Consider the following 9,369-nt stretch of genomic DNA (forward strand, 5'->3'; position numbering starts at 1 on the left):
CAATGTTTACCTATGTGCTGTCTGTTAGCGCCGCTCCCCGCCTCCTCTGTATCGGCGCTACCCATCCGCGTCTCTTCCCTTCCGCTGATTGGAGGGAAGTGACGCAGGCGGGTAGCGCCGATACAGAGGAGGCGGGGGAGCGGCGCTAACAGACAGCACATAGGTAAACATTGTGCTGGCGACACGCTGCGTGTCGCCAGCACTGCGGGGGTATAGCGGCGCGCAGGGGGGTCCTGGAGGCACACCATGGGGCAACAGAGGCTGGTGTTAGTGTGCACAACCAGCCTCTGTGCCCCACTAACATCATTAAATCCCACCTCGGGTTCTCTTTAACATAATTGTTCAGCATTTTATGGTTGAAAAATTACCCAAATGTAGGTGGAAATATATTATAAAAATAACTTTGAGTATTTTCTTGCTTGCTGGTAGTTTAAAAGGGCATTTCATTGACAAGGTGTCAAAATGTCACCTAGGAGAAAACTTAGAGTAGGAAAAAAAGTGAATTGCATATGGGGCCAGGTTGTATATGGGTCCAGGGTCCATATGCAGTTCACTTTTTCTTCTAAGTTTTCTCCTAGGTGATATTTTCACATTGTGTCAATTAGATGCCTTTTAAACCACCAGCAAGCAAGAAAATACTCTAAAGGCAGCCATACACTGGTCGATTGCCACCAGATTGACCAGCAGATAGATCCCTCTGTGATCGAATCTGATCAAAGAGGGATCTATTGGCTGCCTACACTGCAAACAGATTTTGAATCTATTTCACTATGAAAATTAAGTCCCCGCTGTCCCCGCGGTCTCTTCTCTGCTCTGGGCTCCAGCTTCACTTTACTTCCTGTCGGCGGAAGCTTAAAGGGGAACTTCAGCCTAAACAAACATACTGTTATTAAGTTACATTAGTTATGTTAATTAGAATAGATAGGTAATATAATCTTTTACCCAGCCTGTTTTAAAAGAACAGGCAAATGTTTGTGATTCATGGGGGCTGCCATCTTTGTCATGGGGGCAGCCATCTTTTTGGTTGAAAGGAGGTGACAAGGAGCAGGATACACAGTTCCAACTGTCCTGTGTCCTGATAACCCCTCCCAGCTGCACATGCTAGGCTTCAAATGTCAAATTCAAAATGTAAAAAAAAAAAAAAAATTGCACCAAAACAGCAGAACGAGAACAACAACATCAGAAATCCCATCATGCTTTGCACAGCATCAGGGGAAAAAAGCCCGGGCAGTTTTCTTCTGTGCAGCTAAAAATGAGGCTTGTATAAGAGAAACAAAGTTCTGATGCTGTGAAACTGTTAAAGAAACACCAGGCCTTTGCGGTGCTGCTGAGTCAATTTTTAGTCTGGAGGTTCACTTTAATTGCATATGGGCCCTGGTCTCTCAAAGTGCTTTGGGGTAGAAGACTGCCTCATATATCCTAGGCTAAGTATCACTGGAAGGGGCGGGGGTTACACACCAATGTATAGCAATATATAGATAAAAGGAAGCATTTCTGATGCTAAAACCTTGACAATTAACACAGAAATGGGTCTCCTGAATAATAGTAGTACTATAATAATAGTACTACATTCTACTATATGTCACTACAGTTCCTCTTCATCCACTAGCTGACCGCGTCACGTCGATGGGTGTAGCCACGGCAGCAACCCCAGGATCGGCTTATGGTTCTGTAGGCGTTTTGCAGGAGATAGCGCGCTGATGCGCGTGCATCTCCGCTTGAGTGACAGAGCTCTGCTCTGCCATCAGCCTCCCAGTGGCGATCGTCGCTTGGAGACTGTTAGATGGCGAAACATAGTCTATTTATAAAGTACAGAGCTACGATCTACAGCAGCACTGTACAGGGGACAGCTGGGGGACACGACTGTCCACCTGTGACGCACGAGAGCAATCAGCTCTCATGGACAGAAGCCCTTGACAGCCGATTACTGTTTTAGGCTGGCTAGGGTAGGGAGGGAAGGCTGGAAAAATAAATTATAAAAAAAAAATCACATATTTATTTAAAAAAAATATATATTTATAAAAAAAATAAACAAACACCCTGGGAGCCATCACAGCCCACCAACAGTAAGCTCTGTTGGTGGGCAGAAAAAGGGGAGGGAATCACTTGTGTGCTGACATGTATGACCCTGCAGTGAGCCCTTAAAGCTGCAGTGACCTAATTAGTGAAAAATGGCCTGGTCTTTGGGGGGGGAGGGGGTGTTAAAGCCTGTGGTACTGAAATGATTAAGCCATCAGTTTTGTAAATGTGATGAATTGATAGGTTAACTGAATTGGTAGGTTAACTTTTAGGTTTTGGTGTGAACAGCCGCCTAATACTTTTCCTAAACACATTGTCCCTTATTCCATAAATGACAGGACTAAGACACCGGGGCAAGCATGTGAAAAACAGAAAATTGGCAAAAGGCAGGAAAGTCAAAGAGCTTGCATAGGCTGCTTCTGTGAAGGTATATGTTAATGACATAATGCATAGAAGGAACTGGAGAGCGTGGAGCAGGACCGTCATGCCAGCTTTAGAAGCTGAATTGTTCCCGGAACTTATCTTCTTAGCTACAAACATCACACTAACATAGGTGAAAACTATTACGCAAGAAACTGTGCTTAAGACCGCAATATTGGTGATGGACCTCATGATCTTTTGGATGGGCTTCACAATCAATAATTCTCGAGTACAAATAACTTTAAATGAGAAAATAGACGCTTCAGGCGAGGTCATAAGGATAATAAAGTCAGCTAAATTGGGAATTAGACTAATTACCCACATGATTGCAATGGCAAAATAAGATCTCCGTGGAGTGCAAAGTAGCCCATGTCTCAGAGGGAAGCAGATGGCCACATAGCGTTCAAGGGCCATAACTGCCAAATTGTACGGCGTGATTCGAAAGGTAACACCGGCCAGGGTGACAATGGAGTAGCAAGTTGGCATAGGGATGGTTAAATTGTTGAGTGAGCCTAGTAGGAGATAAAATCCTATAACAAGATACACTGTGTCATTAACGAGCATGTGAGCAAAGAGGATGTATCTTGAGTTATCACGTAAATAATCGGTGGACCAGAAGATGTAAAGAAGCATTGAGATGCAGAGGAAGAAGAGTCCAAAGCAGATGATGGTCAAGAATAGGAAAACTATTGAGTAGACCGCCAATGTTTTGGAAGATTCTGAAATTTGCGTCAAATTGTTGTAGACAACTGGTGAGGTCATCATCGCAGGTTACCAGCCACATAATGCAGACGAAGAACTAAACTAGAATAAAGTACACTACATGTTTATAAGATGGCCAACTAAAATGATTTCTTAATACTGTATGTGCATTATTCAGCAATAATGAAGAAAAGAAAATTGTGTTTTAATTGAAGGAGTTATTTTTCTGCAAATACATTGAAATTTCATATGATGCTTGTAGGCATTTTTGTGAATATATAATTTCGTAATTTCCGTTTTCAAGAAAGTGAAAAAAAAATGAATCTTCACAAAAATATGAAAATTTTTGTGAAGATTCAAACAAAGCAAAAAAATAAATAAAAATAAAGTCATTTTCACTCATCATCAAAAGCACCAACAGCAATGATGAGTGAAAATGCTGATATTCTTTTCTCATTAATATTCACTAAAATAATGTTAAATTCGACTTTTAACCTCCTTGCCGGTCTAAAAAATCCGGCAAGGAGGCAGCGCCGAACTTTTTTTAATTTTTTTTTTAATCATTTAGCGAGCCCAGGGCTCGCTGCATGATAGCCACTGAGCGGCTGCATCCCCCCACCCACTCCGATCGCCTTCAGCGATCAGAGTATGCAGGAAATCCCGTTAAGAACGGGATTTCCTGCAGGGCTTCCCCGGTCGCCATGGCGACGGGGCGGGATGACGTCACCGACGTCATGGACGTCGGGGCGTCACAGGGAATCCCGAACCGCCTCTCAGCGCTGCCTGGCACTGATTGGCCAGGCTTCGCAGGGGTCTGGGGTGGGGGAGGGGCGGCTCGGCGCTGCGGGTAGCGGCGAATCGGCGGCAAACGGCGGCGATCGCATGCTACACGCAGCTAGCAAAGTGCTAGCTGCGTGTAGGAAAAAAATTGTGCAAATCGGCCCAGCGGGGAATGAGAAATCCTCCTGCGCAGGTTACCCCGAGCTGAGCTCGGGATAACCGGCAAGGAGGTTAAGCAAAAAAGTCATGAAATTTCAATTTTTTTTTGTGATTTTGTGATTTTTCACGCTAAAAATAATCAATTTCATGCTTTTTGTAAATTTTCATTTTAAAAATAAAGATTTTGTTTGTGTTTCTTGCGAATTAAAAAAAAAATCCTTTCACCATGTTGTGAAAATACAATGCATTTTTGCGAATATTTTCTTGAAAACTAAAATACAATTTTTTCATGCAAAAATGACTTTGGTGAAAATTTCGCAAGCAACTCTGACCAACAGTCCTCAGGTGGAGAAACTCAACCCTGAGTGGGTCCTTCTTCTGTGGTGAGTGACCAGTGTGGAGGGGCTCCACACCTTACCAGAAAGGAGAGACAGACGCATTGGGCATGGAGTGCCATTCTACTTAGCATCACAGATACATGAGAAACTTTGCTTCTAAAGGAACTAGTTATGCATGTTATTTTGTGTACCTCTGAGGAAGCGGTGTTATACTGCAAAACACATGCCAGGCAGTTTTTTGGGGGACTCTACGTGTGAAAGTGCAAGTGAATCTTTGATTTCTATTACCTGAATATTAAAAAAACAACAACCTGGGGACTGTTGGTGCTTTTGTATAAATAATTAGGGGAAGGAGCACACTTTATACTGTATTTATGGAATCATGTGTTATGGTACTGTGCCTAAGTGTACTGTTTGTCAGGAGAAAGTTTGAAATATTGGGGGTGCCCCTCCCCCAATAGACAGTGGGTGCAAGTCAAGAGAAGGATATTCAAACTGCGCTAGTTATTGTCCTATTACTGAAGTATATTGTGGCCACAAGAAGGGCAATAAGATCACTAGTGAATACTAATGACTTTTTACTCAATGATCAATCAACATGTATGTTCTACACAAGACTGCACAAGTTAAAAATGGTATATCTTACTGCAGTAGATAATCACTGTAAATACAAATGATATGCATACACAAAGTAATGCTAGGAGGTGAGGTTAAAGGTCCGTACACACGCCGGACTGGAGGCAACGACGGGTCCGTCGTCACCTCCCGCTGGGTGGGCGTTCCAGCGACAGTCCGGCGTGTGTACAGTCTGTCTGCAGACTGATACGGGTGTTTCTGAGCGATCCAAAAAAAATAGGAGTAAAAATGTAAAAAGTTAACGTTAAAAATTAGAGCATCAAATGCATTTATCACTCAATGGATAATATTGTTGAGGGATGCTGTCTCTTTAATTGTATCCAAATCGCTCGGGGAGTCCTGAATCCTGGTGTGTGAATTAGTGATGGGTCGTTCGCGAATGAGCCGGCTCTAAGAGCCGGCTCTTTGCTTCGAACGACAAGAGCCGCTTCTCGGTTTTGAAAGAGCCGATGCCTCAGCCGCCCCACACAGCTCTGATTTGCTGTGTAATAAAGGGCGCTGAGGCATGCTGGGAGATGTAGTCCTCCTCTTGCAGCTTGTAGGAGTGTATGGGGCGGAGCAGAGCAGTAGCAGGAGGTATTGCCCCAGTCAGAGAAGCAGTCTGGAGTTGTCATGGAGACGGGGGCGGGGCTTTTACTCCGATTCTGAGTGGTGTCTAGTGATATTTAATGAAGAGCCGATTCAGAGCCGTAAGAGCCGGCTCTTTAATGAGAGCCGATTCAGAAGAGCCGATTCTCAGAGAAGAGCCGGAATTCCCATCACTAGTGTGAATGTCCATCCAGTATAAACAGAAGGAAATCTGCAACAATTCAGCTATAAGTGAACATGTGTGGTTACCCACAATGCACTACTACTAAATATGCAAATTATCCCTTTTCGCCCTTGGTAAGCCAAGCATGCATCCAGAACTGCTGGTGTATAGCAAGCCTATAGCTTTAAATTTTACACAGCCATATCAAACCCACACCAAGCTTTGCTTCTTTTAGTAGGAGGGCTTTTTGGTTCCTTTTATCCCCCTATACATTCCTAGTAGTTTGGGTCACCCTGAGCTGCCTGGTTACTCTCTTCATCCAGTATGTGCTGGTATGTTTATAGCTGCAATCCCTGTATCACGTGACAGGATTGATGGCTGGGCTGAATAAACAACAGCCCTCCATGTTTAAAATGTTGTTCAGTGTAATGTTTATGGCTGCAATCCCTGCTCAGGAGTCAGGACAGATAGCTGGGCTGAATAAACTCCAGAGCTCAGTGTTCAGATGCTAATCAGTGTCACTCCTGTGATTAGGAATAGAGTGAGACCTGGGAAAATAGCTGAATAGATATAGCTATCTGTCCTGACACCTGAGCAGGGATGGCAGCCATAAACATTACACTACACTAAACATTACACTGAACAGCATTTGAACACGGACCGATGTTGTTTATTCAGCCCAGCCATCAATCCCAAACTCCTTTCCCCATATTCACCTATGAGTGTTGTCAACCGAGGATGTGAGTTTTACGTTTCATTGGGTGGACCATTTAATTTTCAAGATATTTTTTTTTTAAAAATAGGCTGTCTGCATTGTTCTTGTTTCTGAGGTGTTATATATGCTTTGAGATAGCCAATGCCCCACTATCTGACTCCCCTCCGCCGATATCAGGGGGTTGGCTGCTTGATAGCCCCTTAAAGTGTACCAGAGCTGACATAAAGTAAACGTTTTATACATACCTGGGGCTTCTTTCAGCCCCATGCACATGGATGGATCGCTTCTACGCCACCATATTCAGTCTTGTCCCTCTTCGGTACTGGGTCCTGTCACTTTAGCCAGTTGCGACCAGTCTGTGCAAGAGTGCCCTCTACGTATCTCTCCGGCGGCTGTTAGAGATACGTAAGTGGCGCACTTCACTTGCGTCAGACTGGCCACAACTGGCTGAAGTGATGGGACCTGGTACCAAAGAGGAAGAAGACTGAGGACGGCAGCGTGGGAGCGATCTATAGGGCTGGAGGAAGCCCCAGGTATGTATGAAACCTTTACTTTATGTCAGCTCTGGTTTCCATTAAACCTAGTTGCTGCTATTTGTATTTTGGTTGCAAGGTAGAAAAACTCAGTGGACTGTGGCCACTATTGTCACCCCTATCTTGAGTACAGCTGCATGGTAGCTAAACTCTGTGTACCCCTAGTTCCTACCATCGATAATAGTCGTATAGCCCACATTATAGCTTACCTGTATCATATCAGATCATAGAAAAGATTGCTAACAGGTTATGCTGGCTATAAACTAGGAGATTTGCAGTAGATAAGGAAAACAGTCCCTATCGCCCCGTAATTAGTGGTTGTTCTGGGATAAATGAACGTTAGAAGGAAGGAATATTCATAGTATAGGTCCATACTTTTGTCAAAAGTGCAAATTTTGGTATCTGTCCTTTGAAGTTCATACTTGTCCTTAAAAGTCTAAAGTGCTGGAGGCTGTCAAACGTCTTGTACAAGAAGAATAACTAATGACTTGCCATTGTTTTTTCATTTACTGCAGGCCAATATTTATATGTGATCATCTCCCTATGGGCTGATACATCAGCTTGTTTTTAACCTGTGACTTCACTTGCTCCCTTTTCACTTTGTTTGTAGGTCTCTATTGGCAGACATCCTAATCATTCTCCCAGAGTGATCAATTTTAGCATTCATTTAACCCAAGAAGATGCTTATTCCCAGGTTTACACTATTCTTCGGTCCCCTGTTTGCTTCGTCCTCCCTGGTCTTTGATTCACCAGATGTCAGAGTTATTATCATATAATATGAAGGGGCTCTCTTCTTTTATGTACTTGAATATGTATTCATTCTTCTTATTTATTATTATTATTTAGTATTTATATAGCGCCGGCATCTTCTGCAGCACTGTGCATAGTACATATAGTCTTGTCATTAACTGTCCCTCAGAGGATCTCTCAATCTAATCCCTAACATAGCTACATGTCTATATATGTATCGTGTAGTGTATGTATTCTAGTCTAGGGCCAATTTCGGGGGGAAGCTAATTAACTTATATGTATGTTTTTGGGATGTGGGAGGAAAACAGAATGCCCGGAGGAAACCCACACAGACATGAGGAGAACATACAAACTCTTCACAGTAAGTGCCCCGGCTAGTGTTGGGCGAACACCTGCATGTTCGGGTTCGCGAACGTTCGCCGAACATGGCCGCGATGTTCGGGTGTTCGCGCCGAACTCCGAACATAATGGAAGTCAATGGGGACCCGAACTTTCGTGCTTTGTAAAGCCTCCTTACATGCTACATTCCCCAAATTTACAGGGTATGTGCACCTTGGGAGTGGGTACAAGAGGAAAATTTTTTTAGCAAAAAGAGCTTATAGTTTTTGAGAAAATCGATTTTAAAGTTTCAAAGGGAAAACTGTCTTTTAAATGCGGGAAATGTCTGTTTTCTTTGCACAGGTAGCATGCATTTCGCCGCCATGCAGTCATAAATGTAATAAAGATAAGAGGTTCCATAAACAGGGACCGGCGGCAACGCTACACCAGCAGCAGCACACGTGATGGAACAGGAGGAGGCGCAGGAGGAGAAGGCCACGCTTTCAGACACAACAACCCAGGCCTTGCATGAGAACAAGAAGCGTGCGGATAGCATGCTTTTTGCCGCCATGCAGTCATAAATGTAATAAAGATAAGAGGTTCAATAAACAGGGACCGGCAACGCTAACCCAGCAGCAGCACATGTGATGGAACAGGAGGAGGCGCAGGAGGAGAAGGCCACGCTTTGAGACACAACAACCCAGGCCTTGCATGAGGACAAGAAGCGTGCGGATAGCGTGCATTTTGCCGCCATGCAGTCATAAATGTAATAAAGATAAGAGGTTCCATAAACAGGGACCGGCAACGCTAACCCAGCAGCAGCACATGTGATGTACGTGAACCGTCAGGGGGAACACCTCTTCCCTTGCCCCTCCCTCTTTCACAGGATTTCTTCTTCATTTCACTTATCCGTAAAAGTACACGCTGACTGGCAGCAGTACAGTGGCAGTACAGAAATGCTAGCGACACAGAGCACAATGCTATACAGGGTGAGCGGTGTACTACTGTTCCCAGCAGACACACAGAGTGGAAGTAAACTCAATGCTATATAGTGTGGGTGAGCGGTGTACTACTATTCCCAGCAGCGACACAGAGCACAATGCTATACAGGGTGAGCGGTGTACTACTGTTCCCAGCAGACACACAGAGTGGCAGTAAACTCAATGCTATATAGTGTGGGTGAGCGGTGTACTATTATTCCCAGCAGCGACACAGAGCACAATGCTATACAGGGTGAGCGGTGTACTA

General features: G+C 44.1%; 1 protein-coding gene across 1 annotated transcript; it reads right to left on the reverse strand.

Moving 5' to 3' along the window:
- Positions 1-2,280: 2,280 nt before the first annotated feature.
- Positions 2,281-3,201, reverse strand: LOC137544760 (odorant receptor 131-2-like). The gene has a single exon (XM_068265851.1). The coding sequence runs from the start codon at positions 3,199-3,201 to the stop codon at positions 2,281-2,283; it is 921 nt and encodes a 306-aa protein (XP_068121952.1).
- Between the last annotated feature and the right edge of the window lie 6,168 nt (positions 3,202-9,369).

The sequence above is a fragment of the Hyperolius riggenbachi genome, chromosome 2 (genome assembly GCF_040937935.1).
Source record: "Hyperolius riggenbachi isolate aHypRig1 chromosome 2, aHypRig1.pri, whole genome shotgun sequence".
In the NCBI taxonomy this organism is placed as follows: domain Eukaryota; kingdom Metazoa; phylum Chordata; class Amphibia; order Anura; family Hyperoliidae; genus Hyperolius; species Hyperolius riggenbachi.